This window comes from Sinocyclocheilus anshuiensis, unplaced genomic scaffold (assembly GCF_001515605.1).
Source record: "Sinocyclocheilus anshuiensis isolate Anshui unplaced genomic scaffold, SAMN03320099.WGS_v1.1 scaffold152, whole genome shotgun sequence".
Taxonomy (NCBI): domain Eukaryota; kingdom Metazoa; phylum Chordata; class Actinopteri; order Cypriniformes; family Cyprinidae; genus Sinocyclocheilus; species Sinocyclocheilus anshuiensis.
In genome coordinates this window covers 4,227,947-4,249,832 of record NW_015555781.1, presented here as the reverse complement: position 1 = coordinate 4,249,832, position 21,886 = coordinate 4,227,947, and the positions used below count along the sequence as shown (strand labels likewise).

The 21,886-nt window shown below is 37.5% G+C and overlaps 1 protein-coding gene across 3 annotated transcripts in view; it reads left to right on the top strand.

The window, feature by feature from the left end:
• LOC107674665 (acid-sensing ion channel 2) overlaps positions 1 to 21,886 on the top strand; it is a 413,064-nt gene that overhangs the window by 351,385 nt on the left and 39,793 nt on the right. For all 3 annotated transcript variants that reach the window (XM_016468711.1, XM_016468710.1, XM_016468709.1), the window contains one exon: positions 7,727 to 7,877. In XM_016468711.1, coding sequence (XP_016324197.1) covers positions 7,727 to 7,877 — 151 coding nt within the window. The remainder of the gene's footprint in view (positions 1 to 7,726; positions 7,878 to 21,886) is intronic.

Below are 21,886 nucleotides of genomic sequence, written 5' to 3'. Positions count from 1 at the left end.
TCTTTTTCAAGTTTATTTAATCTAAGAATTACTTTTTACATTGTTTTTTATTTCCAACTCTCTCTTGTCCTATGAATTCATCAAACTGAGATTTCATCCTATCGAGACATAACAGACACTTCATGGTGCAAAAGCCACTTTAGAGATAAACACACACTGTAGAGAGAAATAAAAGAATGGAGGAGGGCCTGGAGACAGCCAATGAAATGAGAAAATGATGGCATCCATGTCTGAAGAAGATAATCCATGTGGCAGGCGACAAGGGAGAAAAAACCCCACCAGGCCGGTGACTGATAAGACTCAGAGACATCATAGAGTACCTCCAGGTCTTTAGATGGGAAATGGCAACAACATTATGTTCCTGGCACACCAGTTGAAACTTCTCCAGTTTTGAGGATGACCTTACTTAGTGCGAACAGAAAAGACCACGTTTTTCTCTGCAGGTTTAAAACCCTTGGGGTAGTCTTAATTTTCACAGTTTCACTGATAAATATCCTGTCAGTCAGAGAGCCGATCTACATACTGCATGATCAGTCAGTAAATTAAAAAAAATCTATTCATAACATGCTCCGTTAACACAGTAGTTAGCAGTCGAGAAGATGTTTCGTACCACTCCAAATAGCATCTAATGGTGGACCCCATAAATATTCACATTAATCTGATTTATTCATACATCTATATTCTTAATCGAAACCTTGAACGAGAGAGCAGCTAAACAACTAGATGTAAATGAGCATGACCTTTTGTGAACATTAAGTTGTGCTTTATCTCCTACTGCTTTCCCTAAATATTATTATCATAATGTATTCCTCGTCGGCATATTCTTACGGTCGACCTCCCGCACATTCACCTGTCAAAGGAGCCCTGCCACAGTCAAGCTTCTCTTGCCCACAGCCATATCACACAAGCACCTTCGCTAATAGCGTCTCTGTGTCATTAAAAGCAACGGGCATCACTCAAACCAGGTCATGCCATTTTGTTCTAGAACACTCAAACTGCTTCCTTTCTTTGAATTTTTAATGAGATTTTTATTTATTCGCAGAAGCGCACAAACCAGCTAATGAGCTTGATTTTGCTCACAAAGGCGCTTACGCACCAACATCCACACCTAAAGCACACCCTTCTGAAGTTGACACAAATGTGACATGGTTATGAGATGCAAGTTAATTGAAAGAGAATTGATGTGTTTTATAACATCCTGTGTTTTAACAGTAACCTGCTAACCTCGAGGTAACAGAGGTTGTTTTGTCTTGTCATGAAAGCACCAAACTTCAGGACTAATGGAAGATTTTTCTTCTCTGTAGAGTGAAAATGGAAAAAAGAGCCACTTTTTGTGTTTCATTACTCGTCTAAATTAGTTTAATGGTTTTACAGGCTATGAAGAAAGTATTCAGCATGTGTGCTCAAATCAAGCCTTCACAAATGTTTTGCTGTTTGCTGTTATTTCAGAGAAACATCCTTAATCAATAATAGCAAATGACTATTGGCATGTCTACAATGACTGTATACGTTAACATGCTAGGCACTAAGTGGTAATGACAGCATGCCAACAAGATCTTTATTCTAAACAACAGCAGTCATAATGGCTTATTGACTGTTTTTAAAGGGTGATATGTATTTGTGTGCTTTGTATCTCAGTATTCTGTGAGAAATGTTTTGCAGATGTCATTTTATGATGCTAAGTCTTTGGTTAACTCCTCCTAAAACCTAATTTAGTAAGACGGCGATTAGCAGCCACCTTTAAATTGCGTCTTTTGTTAATTTGGTTAGAGATTTTTGGATTCATTGTCAAAGCTGTATGGCTTAAATCCTAAACGGATGGTCTGATTCCAAAGAGATGTCTTTGGTTTTATGTTGAAAGACAGCTTTAAGTTGATGGTTCCTGTTTTAATAAGCCACAAGTTATCTTAAGTGGAAATCCTCGCTTCTGTTTGCCTTGTCAGTTGAAATTAAATTGAATTTGAAACACGGAGCAAGAAAAAGAACTAAAGCTGTCAGTCATTGCAGGAAATGAGGATTGTATGGCCCACTGTGTCTTTAGCATTGCTTTCCCTCAGTTCTAACTCTCTCTCTCTATCTTTAAAGGGTGATCTCTGCTAGCACTTAGCTCAGGCATGAAGGATGAGACTGAATATCATGTCAATTTTGTGGGCTGTGGTCTGGCAGCTGCAGGCTATGGTGATTTATCTTGAACGTCCATGTGTGTGTGTGTGTACAGACATGCTGTAAGGAGAAACCTTCTCAATCATTCATCCATCCATCAAGCTCCTACACTAGACAGAAGCAGCTCTTTCAGTGATCTTAGATCAGCATTCTCCACACCAGTCCTTGGAAAGATACCATTTCAAAGCAGCTTTCCAAACACAGCTTCATGCTTATCTTCGAGCGAAGATCAAAAGCTTACAACACTTGCTTTTCAGTCAGTAGATTGCAGCTCTTATAGAGAAATATAGTACACCTCTCTGTCCTTAAAGGGCTTTAAAGAGATAGTTCAACCAAAAATTATAATTTAAAATCATTTACTTGTCATTGCAAACTTGTATGAATTTTTCTCTTGTCCTATGAATTCATCAAACTGAGATTTCATCCTATCGAGACATAACAGACACTTCATGGTGCAAAAGCCACTTTAGAGATAAACACACACTGTAGAGAGAAATAAAAGAATGGAGGAGGGCCTGGAGACAGCGAATGAAATGAGAAAATGATGGCATCCATGTCTGAAGAAGATAATCCATGTGGCAGGCGACAAGGGAGAAAAAAACCCACCAGGCCGGTGACTGATAAGACTCAGAGACATCATAGAGCACTTCCAGGTCTTTAGATGGGAAATGGCAACAACATTATGTTCCTGGCACACCAGTTGAAACTTCTCCAGTTTTGAGGATGACCTTACTTAGTGCGAACAGAAAAGACCACGTTTTTCTCTGCAGGTTTAAAACCCTTGGGGTAGTCTTAATTTTCACAGTTTCACTGATAAATATCCTGTCAGTCAGAGAGCCGATCTACATACTGCATGATCAGTCAGTAAATTAAAAAAAATCTATTCATAACATGCTCCGTTAACACAGTAGTTAGCAGTCGAGAAGATGTTTCAGACCACTCCAAATAATCACAGACCCCATAAATATTCAGATTAACCTGATTTATTCATACATCTATATTCTTAATCAAAACCTTTAACGTGCGAGAGAGAGCAGCTAAACAACTAGATGTAAATGAGCGTGACCTTTTGTGAACATCAAGTTGTGCTTTATCTCCTACTGCTTTCCCTAAATATGATTATCATAATGTATTCCTCGTCAGCATGTTCTTACGGTCGACCCGTTGCACATTCGCCTGTCAAAGGAGCCCTGCCACAGCCAAGCTTCTCTTGCCTACAGCCATATCACACAAGCACCTTCGCTAATAGCGTCTCTGTGTCATTAAAAGCAACGGGCATCACTCAAACCAGGTCATGCCATTTTGTTCTAGAACACTCAAACTGCTTCCTTTCTTTGAATGTTTAATGAGATTTTTTTTGTGTTCGCAGATGCGCACAAACCAGCTAATGAGTTTGATTTAGCTCACAAAGGCGATTGTACACCAACATCCACAACGAAACACATGCTTCTGAAGTTTTTGCTATGAAATGCAAGTTAATTGAAAGTGAATTGATGTGTTTCGTAACATCCTGTGTTTTAACAGTAACCTGCTAACCTCGAGGTAACAGAGGTTGTTTTGTCTTGTCATGAAAGCACCAAACTTCAGGACTAATGGAAGATTTTTCTTCTCTGTAGAGTGAAAATGGAAAAAAGAGCCACTTTTTGTGTTTCATTACTCGTCTAAATTAGTTTAATGGTTTTACAGGCTATGAAGAAAGTATTCAGCATGTGTGCTCAAATCAAGCCTTCACAAATGTTTTGCTGTTTGCTGTTAGTTCAGAGAAACATCCTTGGTCAATAACAGCAAATGACTATTGGCATGTTTACAATGACTTTGACGTTAACATGCTAGGCACTAAGTGGTAATGACAGTGCACCAACAAGGTCTTTATGCCAAACAACAGCAGTCATAATGGCTTATTGACTGTTTTTAAAGGGTGATATGTATTTGTGTGCTTTGTATCTCAGTATTCTGTGAGAAATGTTTTGCAGATGTCATTTTATGATGCTAAGTCTTTGGTTAACTCCTCCTAAAACCTAATTTAGTAAGACGGCGATTAGCAGCCACCTTTAAATTGCGTCTTTTGTTAATTTGGTTAGAGATTTTTGGATTCATTGTCAAAGCTGTATGGCTTAAATCCTAAACGGATGGTCTGATTCCAAAGAGATGTCTTTGGTTTTATGTTGAAAGACAGCTTTAAGTTGATGGTTCCTGTTTTAATAAGCCACAAGTTATCTTAAGTGGAAATCCTCGCTTCTGTTTGCCTTGTCAGTTGAAATTAAATTGAATTTGAAACACGGAGCAAGAAAAAGAACTAAAGCTGTCAGTCATTGCAGGAAATGAGGATTGTATGGCCCACTGTGTCTTTAGCATTGCTTTCCCTCAGTTCTAACTCTCTCTCTCTATCTTTAAAGGGTGATCTCTGCTAGCACTTAGCTCAGGCATGAAGGATGAGACTGAATATCATGTCAATTTTGTGGGCTGTGGTCTGGCAGCTGCAGGCTATGGTGATTTATCTTGAACGTCTGTGTGTGTGTGTGTGTGTGTGTGTGTGGGTGTGTGTGTGTGTGTGTGTGTACAGACATGCTGTAAGGAGAAACCTTCTCAATCATTCATCCATCCATCAAGCTCCTACACTAGACAGAAGCAGCTCTTTCAGTGATCTTAGATCAGCATTCTCCACACCAGTCCTTGGAAAGATACCATTTCAAAGCAGCTTTCCAAACACAGCTTCATGCTTATCTTCGAGCGAAGATCAAAAGCTTACAACACTTGCTTTTCAGTCAGTAGATTGCAGCTCTTATAGAGAAATATAGTACACCTCTCTGTCCTTAAAGGGCTTTAAAGAGATAGTTCAACCAAAAATTATAATTTAAAATCATTTACTTGTCATTGCAAACTTGTATGACTTTTTTCTTCTGTGAAACACCACATATATTTTGTAAAATTGTACTTTTTGTGGTCCATACAGTTCAAGTCAGTAGGGTCCAATGTTGTTTTGGACCCCATTGACTTTCATTGTACAAGTAAAAACAGCAGAAGCTTTTTTCCACAAAAGTAATCAAGCCAATACATGTTTGAAACAAAAAGAGGGTGAGTAAATAATGACAACATTTAAAAAAAAATATATTTTTTTTATGTGAACTAAAGAATCTTGATTCTTAGACACTGAGGGTGTTGAAACATGCATAATCATAATTATCATCATTATGTATAACGAGGGATCCAGATTTTTCCAGTTATGTCTTTTGTTGTACTGTCCGTTATCATCAAAACAAGCTGAGAATTGCTTTATCTTGTTCTCTTAATTACATATCTCGCTCTCTTAATTACTCACTATCAAATTTAGTCCCAAATTATAGAGCTAAAGAAAGAAAGAAAGGGATAAAGGACTTGAGTTTTGTAAAGGTGGTGGTCTCTTTTCGCTCAATTACTCTCAAATGGTTGTATTTGTCTCTGCTCAGTCCGCTGTGTAAAACACCTTCATTGGTAAATGAATATAAATGCACCCATCTCTCCGTCCTTTCTCCTCCTTGTCATCTGAACAGGGAACATTGGGGTCATTCTATCGCTCTTTCCTCAAGGGCTTTGATGAGGAAGGGCTCTGAAGGGTGACGGAGAGATTCACTTTGTATCCTGGAATCAGATGTTATCTAGTTCTCACAGACCCACAGCAGAAAAGAGTATTTTCTCTAATATAAGCATTTTAAGGGTGAGCCAGAGGGCATGTCTGAAGATGAAGACGCTGCACTAACCATGTTCCTCAAACAAACAAGGCAGAAAATGCAAGTCTGAAACCCCATAACATATGCGACTGTCAATCTGATGAACAGTGATTATAGTTGAATGATGTTAAAGGGGTGGTTCATCTAAAAATTCACCATGTCCTTCCAAACCTGTAGAGTTTCTTTCGTCTTTGGAACACAAAAGGATAATCTTCTGGCTGCTCTTTTCTATGCAATTATAATGCATGGGGACTAGAGCTTTCAAGCTTCCAAAAGGACTAAAAAGCAGCATTAAAGCAGTATGAAAGTAGTACACATGACTTGTACTTTCCAAGTCTTCTGAAGCCATGTGAATGCTTTGTGTGAGTAAAAGACTTTAAACAGATCAAAATGTAGCATTTTTTTTAATTCACATCCAACTTCACCCTAGTCTCCTTTTAAAAATGCATGAGAGGCCATGAAAGAAGTATTGATGCCCAATTTGTGATTTTTTTTCAGAAATCAGACTCATCTGGTTTTTGACTAGAGGGGAATGAGATCAGTCAATAATGACTTAAATTCCTCCCATAAAGCTATCATAACATGACTTCAGTAGGATATAGTTGCCTGAACCACTTTTATAATACTTTTTTTATGGTTCTTTTGCATCACTTTGTTCATTGTGCTTGCATGAAAACGAGTAACCAGTGCATTCTTCAAAATGTCTTCCACAGAAGAAAGAAATTCAGGGTTAGAACAACATGAGGGTCAGTGCATGGTATATATGACAGAATGTTTCATTTTTGATAGAATTCTAAAGGAATATTTTGGGTTATTTCAAACTCATTTCTATGTACTTTGTCTGTAGCGCACTGTCAATTATCACAGATATTCTGACTTGTGTGTATAAATTAAAGGGTAACGGGTAACACTTTAGCATATGGACCAATTCTCACTAGTAACTAGTTGCTTATTAGCATGCCTATATTATTAACACATTGGGTGTTTATTAGTACTTATAAAGCACATATTCTACATGACCATATTCTACATCCCTAATCCTACCCAATACCTAAACTTAACAACTACCTTACTAACTATTAATAAGCAGCAAATCAGTAGTTTGAGGCAAAAGTCATAGTTAATGGTTTGTTAATAGAGAGAATTGGACCTTAAAATAAAGTGTGACAGGGAAACGCATTATGCTACATACAAACCAATAGCAGCCTATAGGGCCTATGAAAATTGAAGCCTATAATTTACAGTACTGCAAATAAATGTTTCAATATGCAACTGTCAAACCTTTTCAGAAGTAAACAATTAACAGTCTTGACTATAAAAAAAAGACTCAAAGTTATAATTACCGACCCTTGTGACAACCAGCTCCGCCACTCAGTATTTATTTATTTAGTTAGTTAGTTAGTTAGTGTCTGTGCAGGGAATACCAGGAAGGCACATGAGAAACAGGACATAAATATTGTATGTGATATGTAAACCACTGTTTATGTGGAGCTTCATGCATTCTGCAAACTCCACCCACCAGAATTACATCAGTATCTTTTAACCAGAAGTTCATCCACCTAGAGAGTATTCCCATCTCAGGAGGACGATTCAGACAACTTTACAGCTAATTTTTGATGCTACATTATTCATGTAACTTAAAAATAATACATGCTTCACATTAATACTTTGAAACTCTTCGGCCAATTTGCCTGCTAAGCTTTCATTAAAATGTATTTAAATGTATTTCATGGCATTTATCCACATGCAAATTAAGTCAAAATTATTGTCTGTGGGAATCAACAGCCTTATACGAATAAATTGATTTAAATCGATGAAGTCAAATAAACTTTCTCTCTCACTCTTCCTCTTTCCAGGTGTTTACACGTTATGGGAAATGTTACATGTTTAACGCTGCTGAAGAGGGGAAGACTTTGAGGACTACAATGAAAGGAGGCACGGGCAACGGCCTGGAGATCATGCTGGACATCCAGCAGGATGAATACCTGCCTGTGTGGGGAGAAACAGGTAAACACACACACACACACACACACACAAATGCAGTCAACCCTGATCACACTATGTACACTGAGCTATTCCAGAGGTTTTCCTTGTTAAACATCTCACATCATATACAGGAGAAACTCTGATTGTCTTACAGGTGTCTGATTAGGGCAGGGCTTTGTCAGCGCTTTCAGTGTGACGCTGTCCCCAGGGACGCAGTGAATATTTGCGAGAGACACACACCTTGAAGAACAGCTGTGATGCTGTAATGGTGTAGACAAATCCAGTGGGATTCATTATCAAATAGAACTTCTTGCATCCTGAGGAACTGATCTGATGCAGGTACACTTCTCTGAACAGTGGTACACAAAAACTTCAAAACATTTTTAGCTTCCCTTGTGGTGTGTTCGATATTTCAAAGGAGATGAAAGCATTTAGGATTAAGAGAGCAGCATTGAGGATTCCCAGCAAAGGATTCATTAGCATTTTAAAGGTTACGAGTTCAGCTGAGGCTAAATTCAAATTTATTCCAAGAAATATCATCATACTTTTTCCAACAATGAACAAAAGGAGTCAGAGCGTGGTGACTATACATTTCATCAGCTGTATTGGGAGAGTGGCCTTTAAAGCAATGGCACAAATTGTACCAAAGCTTTATTGCTGATTCAGGGCTGATACATAAATCCTTTAGATTTACTTTTTCCTCACCTTCACATAACTGTGAAGGATATGGACAATTCCTCTAAAACTCCTATGTACCGTAGATCCAGTATATGGCCTGTTTAATGGCCGAAAGGTCATCTGTTGTCAGATCAGCCATTAGAGCAGTGCTGTGGGGCAAGTGCCTTGGGGAGATTTTGTAAGGGCGAATATTGAGGTCTCGTTCTTTTCCTTGCATTCCAATGAAGTTTATGCAGTTGCGTTTGCTCCTCCTCTTTTCTCTTTATATGGTGTCCAGTGTTCTCACTGCACAGCTCTTATGTAAACACATTCTCGGTTTTATCGTTAAAGCACCAGATTTGAATTGTATGAAGATGTTCAGTGAATAATGCCTCACACAAAGCTATCGTATGGTTTCAGAAGACTCTTTTATGATTCTTTTATGTCATTTTTTGAGCTTGAGAGCTACTATCCTCTGTCTCATCCCACATCCATCTCCTGTTGTGTTCCATATTGAGTAAATTAATTTTATTTTTGGATAAACTTATCCTTTGATATTGCTCCGGCAAATATGTTTTCATTTATTATTTATTAATTTACTTGAAGACATTTGGATAAAAGTCATTGTCTATAATCAAAATGATCTTTGCACAGAAAATAGCTATAACACTATAGGCTTACTGACAAAAAGTTATTACTTGAATGAAATCTAAACATTATTCAACTAAATCAAATTTAAAGTTTCATAGTTTCTTACTTTTTTAAATAAAGATGTTTTTATTATTCAACAGAAAAAGGCACATAAAGCTATAAGACAAAATGGAGCTGATTTTTTTTTACAGTCGATACAGTAGATCAGGTTACAGTAGTGGGCAAAGTTTTTCAAGCTTCAAAGGGAGGCGTGACAATAAAACTAATTTCTAGCTCCGACTGGATAGAAGAAAAGTCAGGAGATCACCTGCTGTATTGTTTACTTTCTTCTTAGTTTAAATGATCAAGACCAGAAAGTCATCTGTCTGCATCCACCATTCTACCTCTGACACTCAAACATTTTTGGAGAGCCATGGGGAAAGAGATGGAGAAATTGGAAATGGAAGAGGTGAAGAGGAAGTGTGCACATTCATATGTAATATAATAAATGTGCTACATCGTGCTGAAAAATCTTGGCACGATGCACAAGGAAGATGACACGTCTGGAGCAGAGAAAGAGCCCATGATAAACTTGCTATCATCTTTTTCAAATTTAAGACACTGAGAGAGATCCCTGAGCCTCACTGAATAAATGTGCAGCCAATCCGTCATTCTGTCTGCTGGTTTCCAACTCTGATGAATGCAGAGTGATGAAGAACTTATTCACTTTGAAAGAAGAAATGGGGAGATAAACAATATATTATCTAGAGCAAGATGCGGTGTGCTTGAACGGGAATATTTATGTGTTTATTGTTTTTTGGATGCAGTGGTGAAGCTCGGCAGTACTGTAAATTCATTCAAAAGATCACTTCTTCGCTTTCGTTTCAATGCATTTTGCATCCCCCTTTCTCATTTCACTTCTCTTTCCTCTTCATGTTTTCGTGTTATTCATCTAAATTAGTGGCTTCATACTAAGTAAACTTACTTTCACTATCTCTCCTTGTAATAGATAAAAAATAAAAATGAAAGTCAATGTAAGTTGGCTAGCTTTTGTTAGTTATCTTATCTGTGGGTTGTTAGATCTAGAATTCTAAAGTATAACAAAGTAGCACTGTAAGATTACATTTACCTAAATAAATGTATAGAAAGAGAGAGACTGTGCATGTGTCAATTACTTTCATCTGTATTATTGAGTATTCAGACTGACTTGTTTACCTGCACATCTCTGGAGTGTCTGGATGTTCTGTTGTTCGAGATGATGTTATTGATTCAGAGAGCACAATGCCTTAAAAATGTTTCAGCTTTATCAAAAGACCTTTTCATGTCTGTCTCCATGTTGGTTTCTTTCTTTTATTTGAATTCTTGTTTGTGCTTTTTTCTTCTTCTAGCCGTTTATGTGTGTGTGTCAGGGTTGTGTACCATTTAGAAGTGATTTGAGAATGTCAGTTAAATTTGTAGAACACAAGATGTGTAATTATAATTCAAATGTGAATTTAAGTAAGTAAAGTTACATTTAAATTAATTGTAAAAAATCATATCTGCAGGTTTTAATGATAAGAATAAAATTATTATTATTGTTATTATTATTAATAGTATAATAATAATACAAAAATAATTTCTCTCTGTATGATTTAACCATAAACTAGTCATACACAACATATGGGGTATTTCCAGAAACATGAAATGATGATAATAATCAATGCTTAAAATGCCACAGGAGTGTTTTATTTAATTTATATATTTCATTATATTTAATAAATTATACTTCATTTTATGAACTATAGTGGAAAAGCACTTCATGTCCCAGAATGGTGTATTTACTCAATTGTTTACATTTGGCAGTCAAAATTGTAGCATATTGTTTAGGTAATTAAATATAAAGTCATCTGCATACAATGTGGTAAACATTTTGTGGTGCTGCATAGAAACGTTTATGGCTATGTTCATTTTACACTATTGGGCTTAGTTCAGAGTAATTTGAGAAAGCATGTTGAGAAAACATATGTATGCAGAAATTAATGATCCTGTTAGTTATGTTTTGATGTAAAAATGTGTTGGGGTAATGAAATTCCTCTGGTGATGTAACTGTTAAATTTCTTTGAATTTAAATTCAGAACATTCCTCTTCAAACTCCAAATTTAACGTCCCGTGAGGCTCAAATGTATTCAAATTCAAACTCATAAACTGAAAAGGAACCCATTAAAAACTTCCAAACTTTGCTCAACCCTGATGTCTATGTGTTTTGAAAGGTGAATGCCTCTGTGCTACAAAATATAGTTGGTTTTGCGAATAGAGTTAGGGAGGAGACCAGTAAACCTCTCTCACTATCTCTTTCTGTCCTTTATGCCTGCACTCTCATCTCGGTTCCTGATCAAAGCCGGATATTTATGCATTCTGCTCAGCAGCATGTGTTGTTTTTCCACTTTGTAGCTGTGGAAATGCCGGCAGATTTTGGCAGGTGATCACTAAGTCTGGACTCAACAGCCTCAATCTGTAAAGATATTAAATTTCACATGGCAAATATTTGATTGATTTCTTTCTGTTTCTAAACTTTAATTAAACCAACTTGCTTAATTATTGAGCCGAAGACCCCAAAAATGGTGTCAATAATCATTTTTAACCAACAATTGTTTGGTTGTGTGCAAATATATTAATCACAGTAATATAGCAGCAGGGAATAAAATGATAACACTTAATGTGCTTTGTTAGAAGAGGCAAAGGAAAAATCAGTAGAGTCTACTCAAATTAAAAATAGAAGAACAGTGTGTGTCATAGATCGCTCAACGAGAGGATGAAGAAGAGACTCTCCGAATAGGTGTTGTTGCTCTCTCTCTCTCTACCTTAATTCCCATCATCCCCTCATAATGACCTGTCTTTCATCTGTAATATGTAAAGTGTCAGGTGGAAGAGAAAAGATGCAAAGAGACAGACTTCAAAAGCATTGGCATGGTTTTGAGTTGAAAAGAGTCCTTCTCATCTTTCTGCTAAGAGCATCAGTCTGAAGACTGATTCATCTATGGTTTATCTTATGGATTCATCTTAACACACACATACAAAAATAAATGTGAATACATTTATGCCGGGTTATTAAATTAAAGGATTATCCCATTCAAATATGAAATATGAAATATATATATATACACTCACACACACACACACACACACACACACACACACACACACATACATTTCTTTATTTTCTTCTTTTAAAGTTCCAACTTCTTAGGTGTGAACAATCATAACATAACACTTTAGGATCGAATATGCATGGCGTATGGCTATGAAATAAAATGTCAATTTCAGACTATTAATAGCAGGAGCAATTATAGGGTATTCATTAATTATAGGGGACAGTCATTGCAGGGGTGATTTCAGCTTTGGAGAGATCAGGCCATTTTGCAGTGGTCTCAAGGATGGTTTTTCGCTTTTTCTGTGGTTGTGGGTTCAAAAGTTTTTTTGGCTGACTTTTCTTTATAGACATAAGAAAATTGCAACTGTCTATCAGGATATGTACTGTATATCACTAACAGGGCACATTTGGTTGAATTGTATTTTGTGACTTGACTGGAACAGAGAGCGGACTGCGGATGAACGATAGTGGAAAGATGCACAGAGAGCTTCTGTGACACCTGAACTACGCTTCAATATTTGGTGACCTCTGATTTACAAATCCCAAGACTTTGCACTTCTGTGTCAAGTTATATAAGGAGACTTATATATTTGCTCTTGGCATCCCTTTCTAAGACAGTGAAAGAGGTTTATTGTAAATCCACACAGATCTAAGCTAAACTACTGTTCAAGAGTTTGTGGTCAGTAAGATAAATATATGAGCAATATCACATGAGTAGCAGTGCAATATGGCTGTATATCAGCAGGCCGAGTGCTGTAGGTAATCACAGTGTGCTGATATACAGCCATATCACACATCTACGAGTGTGATATTGCGTTTATATAACAGTTCAAAGGCACAAGTGTGTAAATAAAAAAAGAGACAACAATGGAGTGTCTTTAAAAAAAACCTTTTGTGCGGAACTGCTTCCTTCCGCCACGGATTCAAATCTCAGTTTGACAGTTTAACAGCTGAGGTCAAGCCTCCGTTACTAATTCGAAAACGTCACTTTAGAACTAGTAACGACAGAACGTTGAGTTGCTTCATTGAAAGCTTATAGTATTACTATATTAAAAGCCGCGTATTATGTAGAGTATTATGAAAGAGAGATGGACTGAGCGAGTGTGATTACCTGCATCTGATATAGCATTCATTATTCAGCTCAATCTCATATTCACAATAAAACATTAGTTTGAATGTCCGCTGAGGAAAGCGAAACCTTTGTTGTACTGTCCTTTCATCTGTTGAGAGTGATTTCCGATGACAACGCTGCTCAGTGCATTTGTTTGCTGCATCTTACAAGGTGTTGTTGAAAGTAAAAATAACTTACTTGTTCAGTCTCTTTCAATATAAAAGTCTTTACTGCTAACTCACTCATGAAAACAGCCATCGTGATCTAATGGTGGAGTAATGTAACTAAAATCACCATCACAAACAAACACACTGTTTCTCAATATTAAATACTATTATTAAATACTACTATTATTTATGTAAAATATTATTTATCGAATAATAATATTCAATAAACAACAGCAACAGCCATAATAAAAGTTGCTAGGAAATTCAGTCAAAAGTACAAAGGCAGCGCTCTGATATACAGCATTATATAAGATATAAGTTATATTAGATATATAACGTTATGAGATTTTGCTCTTAGCCAAAACTATTTGCTCTGGAACAAATAATAGATTAGTGAAACCAAACATTGCCAATTAGATTTACCCAAAACAAATCATATCTCATGTTTAACCACTATAGAGACATCAGAGCCAGTGGCAAATTCCAGAAGATCTGGCCGAGTTGAGGCTGCTCTCGGCGGGTTCATGAGCACTGAACGGCCGCTGATGGCCTGGAGCTCACATCTCTGAAAACGTTGAAGCAATTTTGTAAATAGACATTATCTTTATCAACAAACGCTGACGCCCTGAAGCTCACGTCTCCGAAAACGAAGCAATTTTTCAAATAGATGTTATCTTTATTAACAAACCGCATATTTGAAGTCTAAACAACTACATTCTTGCCTAAAAAACTCCTAAAACTACATTCTGTGACACAAAAATAGTATTATTTATTAAATTATAGTGGATTTGAGCATTCGCCATGACACTCGCTGTGAGAAATGCTGCAAGCAGAGTGATACAAACGGTGAAACAGTTGGAGCTTTGTTATCACTAGAATATCGCACTCCTCTCAGCCAATCAGATTCGAGAAACAGAAAGAACTGTTGTATAATATATTTATGAAAGAACAGGAGCAAGGACACTTTAATCTATAATTTATTATAGCATAATAAATATATAATTATTATAGCATTTATAATGTTACAAAAATAATATAATAAACAAATATTAAATATATAATAAAATAAATAACAAATATTCATCAAAGAATCTTTAAAAAAATGCATCATGGTTTTCACAAAAATCTATAGCAGCACAACATGCTTTATAATAGAAAATGTTTCTTGAGCAGCAAATCAGCATATTAGAATGATTTCTGAAGGAAGTTACACTGAAGTGGCACTGAACAGTGGAGTAATTTATAGGTACTGGGGTTATGGCATCACCCAATAGAAGCCAAGGACTGCTGAGATGAACAAATATTCAGGGATAGAGGAAACGGGACTTAACTCAGGCATAAGAGTAAACAGAGAACCACTAGAACACATACACATCTAAACAGCACTGCAATTAAATTTCCTTTTTTATGCTATAATATTAACATGACACTTTACATAACAAACTACACATTTGTGTTTACTGCTTGCATTAAATGCATATGTACTGCACCTTGACGTTGAAAAGACATCAAATTGACATCAAACATTGGCGTCAAAAACGCAAATCCATTTGACATCCACACGCTGATGTTCTTTCGACCACCAAAATAATGACACAAAATCAATGCAATGAAAGAAAAGTTTTATTCAACAAACTTGAAATCTATAATACAAATGTAAATTCAAAAAGAAATGCACCTATTCTGATTGTGAACAAAGATTGCAGAACAACAGATGAATAATTACTGACGTTAGTCCATATCTCGATCTGAAATTGATTAGCTGTGCAGCGCTACTTCCTGATTGTTTAATTCAAATTTGGCCAAATTCCATGACAATTCCGCATTATACAGTGAATTGTGGTTTTATGCGTAACTCCGCGATTCCTTCCGTGTTGCCAAATTCCATGACATTCCGCATTATACAGTGAATTGTGGTTTTATGCGTAACTCCGCGATTCCTTCCGTGTTGCCAAATTCCATGACACAAAGATTGCAGAACAACAGATGAATAATTACTGACGTTAGTCCATATCTCGATCTGAAATTGATTAGCTGTGCAGCGCTACTTCCTGATTGTTTAATTCAAATTTGGCCAAATTCCATGACAATTCCGCATTATACAGTGAATTGTGGTTTTATGCGTAACTCCGCGATTCCTTCCGTGTTGCCCACATCGCAGAAATCATAGGGCTCTAGATGTATGGACAGTGTAGCCGGGAAATTAGTTTTAACTGCAAAATGGAGTAGCCTACTACCAAGTGAAATAGCGGTGTGCCATGGATTAACCTCACACACAAACAAGCGGTTGTGTGTCACGCACATTCCAAACTGTGTCGCATGTGTGCTACAGTGGTAAATGTAATCAAAGCATGTTTTCCTACCACGTGGTGCAGCCATGCATACACACAAACTACCAGAAATAGTCATAGCACAAAGTCATATTTTATTGAAACACATTCTTGTATGTGTTCTAAGTTACCCAAGATAACTTGTTTTACATTAGATGACATGTACCCACCTGAGAGTGAGAGAATGTGAGCTGGACGCAAGGTCACGGTTCGTTTTAGAATTGTCAATGCTTTTGAAGCAGATGGTCACTGCTAACATAGCGCCATCTACAAGTGTGGTGTTAAACAGCAGAGAAAGCTTTGTCATTGAATGGGCATTAGAAAGCACATGAGTGTGTGGATGTGAAATGGACACCAAGTTTCTGACATCAGTTTGATTTGGATATTTGAGCTGATTTTTGATGTCAAGTTTTGATGTCAATTTCAGGTCTTTTGAACATCATTTGCACACTGGGACACATTTCGAAATGAGATGTGGCAAATCGACGCTGTCCGAGGCCCCAGTTAAGAAAAAATTATATTTAAGCTTAATCAGGCTGGCAAATAATTCATAGTCTGCAATAAATATCAATCAAACACACAAATCATTGATGTAAATATGATGTCCATATGACATCAATTTGACATCTAAACATGACATTTATTTGATGTAAACTGAATGTCAAACACATTGGCCTGCATATACATTAAACCTATTTCAGTGTGTGTATCAACTTCATATTTTCACCCAAGAAATTGCTGTCCAAACTGACCTTAAAATGATGTTATACAACATCGTGACCAAGTCTTGACTAACATTTGACGTCAAATTGATATAAATTGACATCAAGGTGCCCGCTGGGAAGTGTCTGAGCTTCCAGTTCCTGTCCTTTTTCCTGTTTGTGTTTCTCTCTTCATTCTGTTTCTTTGTACTCTGAGGCTTTAATTTGGAGTGACAGATTATTATCTGGAGCAAACAATGAATTAGCATGACAATACTTTCAACATACAAATAAGAAATTATTCACCAACCTCACACCAACCCGACAGCAAATATTCACATCTTATCATTAACCTGCTTAGACACACTCAACGGCACATTCTTTCTTACATCCCCCACGCACATACACCCCATTACTGAGATTCTGATAATGACTGTAGTGAGAAATGATGAAAAACTGAAGCCTTCTTCACAACCAAGTACAGTTTATAATGAATAGTTTTCTTCCCCAGCAAGACCTGAATCTAATGGCATTGAATGTTCGGGAAGAGAAATGAATGATTCTGGTTCTGATTCAGATCCGCTTAATGGTTTTGGTTCCTTAATGAGTCTGTTAATGACTGTTTTAGTACTTTGGAGGAAACACACAAATATAGTGTTCCCGATAATCTCCTGTGGCAAACGTCTGCCTAATATTGCTGCAAATGTAAAATATCCCACACTTAAAAAGCCTCTGGATAATAATATATATTCTAGTCTCAGTCTCAGACGTCATGCCCATGGACTGTTGGCTGAATGCATATGGCACACAAAATTGGAAACACCTCGGGAGTTTCGAAGTCATCATTGGATTGGTTGAATTATACAGGATTTTGGTGAAATGTTAAAGTCGCATTCTTTAACATTTCACCTAGAAACAAAGATACCGTGATGAAACCCCCATATGGAAGAAGAGAGCCGCCGTTTTTACAACTGTGATGATGAGTGCTTATCAGGATCAACTAAACGCTGGATTTTCAAAAGTATGTGAAATATTTCAAGTTTGCTGCATAGAATCTTTAAAATAAGTCCAAGAGTTTACACACCGGTCTGTTATTGTGGGGACATTTCCACCCCCTAAACACGACGTGCCACAAAACGAAACATGATTGGTTTGTCCTCTTGGGCGGTCCTTGGCCATTCAAAGCGGCCAAGGTTCCCAGACCTTCTGCCATCAGTCTGAAGGTCTGGCTACGTGGGACTATATATATTCTGACAAATCATACAAGAAATCATAACAAAGACAATGTGCATTTTATTTCAAAACAATACAAACCAATACAACAAACCAAACTATTCATCTACTCATGCTGTTCCAGTCATGGCAAAATCCAGTCATTTTAATAGAAATCCAGTCTGTGTCAGGATTATGGATCTGTTTTGTGTGCGTTTTCTCCCTCATGTGCCCATATTTGGTCGTTCCTGTTCCTGTCCTCGTTGTCTCATTATTAGTTAGTTCCCCTCACCTCTCATTCCCTCGTTTAGTGTGGTATTTAGAGTAGGGATGCACCGATACTGAGCTCCTGTACTCGTACTCGTTAAAATGCCCCGATACCAAACGCCGATACCACACAGCATGTGATAAGCGCCATATTCAGACAAAGAAACACCGACAACAACAACAGACAGCAGAATGGAGTTGAGGATGTATACTACGAAGTATATGTATGCAATGAATATAACGTTAAACATCCTGTATTAACGCCTGTATAGCTGATGTGTGCGAGCTGATAAACAAAGCACGCTGAGTGGATTGAGCGCGCGGCGGCGCAGATGCGCGAGCTTGTCGAGTGAATATACCTTTCTCACAGACATCACTGGAAAGTTTGTAGTTCGGTCGGATATGTAAAAAACAAGTAAGTAAAACAATGCACAAGTTACTTAACGGTAGGGAGAGAGAGAGAGAGAGCGCGCGCGCACTTTGATGTTCACTTAATTAGCACACACATCATTTGGATTAAAACTAAATCGTAAAAACAAGACCATTTATAGGGGCATTCACTATAAACATCATTTATTTTCAACCTTAGGCATACACGACTTTCTGGCGAAAGTGAATCTTGCCTGTGTGAAATGCGCTAGGCTGTACTAGCCTACTGTCCTCTCATTCTGCATCAGTACAAATACGTGTGCACGTTGCGCGTGTTTTGCTTGCTTCATGAGTGTTTCTGCATTATATGAGGGGCTTTGGAATATAAGTCGTAGCACGTTTCAGATGAAAAACCGCTACTTCTATTTCTGAAAATATCACAGTTAGGAGATTTATAACGAGTAGTTGTGTAAATACTGTCATACTAACAGTTGTCTGAATTATTTTGGTTGATTGTTATCTATTACATACCTTTCTATCAAAATTATCTAACATTATCAAGATGAATTTGTTCTGACACAGTTTAACTCTGAGTTCTTGTCATATTTTATCACCATTTTCTAAACTATAGCGAATAAACTGTGATAATGTGAGAAATGTTGAAGGTGTCTGAATAAATTTTGGTTTGACTGTATCTATTTGATCAATTAAGTTAACCAACTAACATTATACATACTCTTTTGGTTTCTGTACCCAATATTTAAAAATTTTACAAATGCAATAAAAATATTGGTATCGGTACTCGGTATCGGCAAGTACCAAAAATAAAAGTATCGGTATCGGGCGAGTACTGGAAAAAGTGGTATCGGTGCATCCCTAATTTAGTGTAGTCTGCCCCATGTTTCCTTGTCGGGTCTTATATTTCTTGGAGTAGGCAATCATGACAGTCTGAGGGTGAAAGATTTACCTATGCAGAATTCACAGCAGGTTCAAGTTGGTCACACAGATTTGTCATGTTGACAACAAAATGCTGTTTGATTTGAAAGTGGCTTCTGTGCGAGCTGTGCTTCATACATTGCTATACAACTGACAATAGAAAATTGACCTTTTTTTACTCGCAAGATTTTGCTAATATGACCTAACCATTCCATTCCATTTATTTTAATGGAAAAAAATATTAGAATCTTCATGCATTTTCATTACAATTACAATTCATTGTATGACAGTTCGTGGCTGGCAAATAGAACAAAATAAAAACGCCATAACATTCTATTTATTCTAAGTCTTCCAAAGCCATAAATGAAGGAATTACCTACACTCTAAAAAATGCTGGGTTGTTTTAACCCAACTTTGGGTCAAATATGGACTAACCCAACTTTTTGGGTAAAAATGTAATTGAAAAATTTAACCCAACAGTTGGGTTAGTCCATATTTGACCCAAAGTTGGGTTAAAACAACCCAGCATTTTTTAGAGTGTATAAGCAGCCAGAATACACTGGATTTGCCTTGCATTTAGTGCAGTTGCATTCAAACAGTGAGGACAATACTGTAGTGCAGTCTATTTATTGAATTTGTAGTATTTCATAGTACTGTTCCTTTCTGTGCTGGAAGGGTCTTTCTTTTATCACATATAAGGACACAAGAACACTACTGAGTGTAACCGGCTTACGGTCATAGGAGTGGTTGAAGGGAGAGATCGAATATAGTGCGTCAGGTGTTCGTTGATGGTCTGCAGCTTGGTGAGTTGTTCCTGATATCTCTGGAGAACATCAGTCCAATCAGGCGTCAGAACAGAAGGGGCAGAGTACAAATACCGTGAGTCAAGAAGTCAGGAAGAATCATACACAGGAATCAATCAGGAACAGAGGAACTATAACGCTTGGTAAGGCAGATGAACTGGCAATACTTCGCGACCAGCACATGGACTGGTCTCAGTTTATATGAGAGTCAAACAGGAAATGGAAGTAGAGGAAGCAGAGGGAGTGGAGCACGGTCAGTACTCGGGCGAGGGCTCCCTCTGCTGGCTTGGCGTTACACTGAGCTAAAAATAATTTCTTATGTCATGGCGCAGTACACGCAGTAGCAGCGCCACAACTGAAGCAGTGCCGGAAACCCTGTCAGAATATTTTAGTATAGCCTTCCTTCCACGAATGGAACATCATGCAATTTTAATTTTATTTATTTTTGTATTTTAATTTTTTTAAGTGAACCGGTCCTTTATTCACAGTGCTAGTGATTATTGACTTTTTATTTTTAATTTATTTGACTTCTTTTTTTATTGTTTGTCTTTTTTGGCAGTTTAATAAATACAATTGTTAGTTAGTCTTTCTTTCTTTCTTTCTTTCTTTCTTTGCAGCTCACTTTACATGGTCTGTAACTCTGGTCTGTAAGCTTGAGTCCACATGACTCTTTGAAATGTTTTGAGCTTTTAACTGTCTTCTGGAAACTAATACCCATCATATTTGACAAGCTACACTTTGGTGCATTTGATACAGGACACATACACAGCTGAAAGTATTGACTGGTCCCAGTGTGTGTGAGGCTGCTTGCAGCTGCTGTCATGGTGTGTTTCCATCAGTGCTTTGGCCTCTGGAGTGTGAGTGGAAGGTGGGGGGTCTTTGTGGCTGTGCTCTCCTGTTATAGATAGCTGTTAAGATGCCTGCGAGCCTGCGGGGGTTCTGATGACTGAATGAGGCCTCTCTCCTCGCCAGGCCTTTGAGAACGGTTGAGGCGGGCGGGGGAAAAATGAACACATCTCTCGCAACCAATATCACAGGCTAGCGAGGCACGGCTAATCAAACAAAATGACAGATATTAATATTAAGGAAGACTGTGAAATAGGTCTGATTTCCTGAAGCCCTTTCTTTTATGTTGTTTTTTTTTTTTTTTTGAGACTTTATGAGATAGATTGGTGTCGTGTTGGATTGAGGTTGATCGTACTAAAGCTGGTACTTTTTCCACAAACAGACAGAATAACCGACACATGGGTAAGAACATCCAAAAGTAGACCATATGTCACAGTGGGCCATGTTCACTGACTGCTGTCAAAGAGTCAACAACACCCACAGCACCAGACCCCCACACTCCGCCCACTCGTTCACAGTCACTAGAGTTCTGATCACCTGCACCTGTGTCATCCAATCAGACTATATAAACCACTCACCTCAGTTCACTGATGTCTGGTCTCGTTGTTCCTATCATAATGCTACCCAAACGCTTACCTGCATGGACTTATCCTCTTCAGTTCGATATTCATCTGCATCCAACCTCCGGAACTGGCTCACCAACACCAGTTCATCCAGACCTGCAAAGATAAGACTGTTATTCACTGAACTATCTCAGCATTGCTCTGTTTACCAATCACTCACCTGCTATCCACTTACAGTGGGTACGGAAAGTATTCAGACCCCCTTAAATTTTTCACTCTTTGTTATATTGCAGCCATTTGCTAAAATC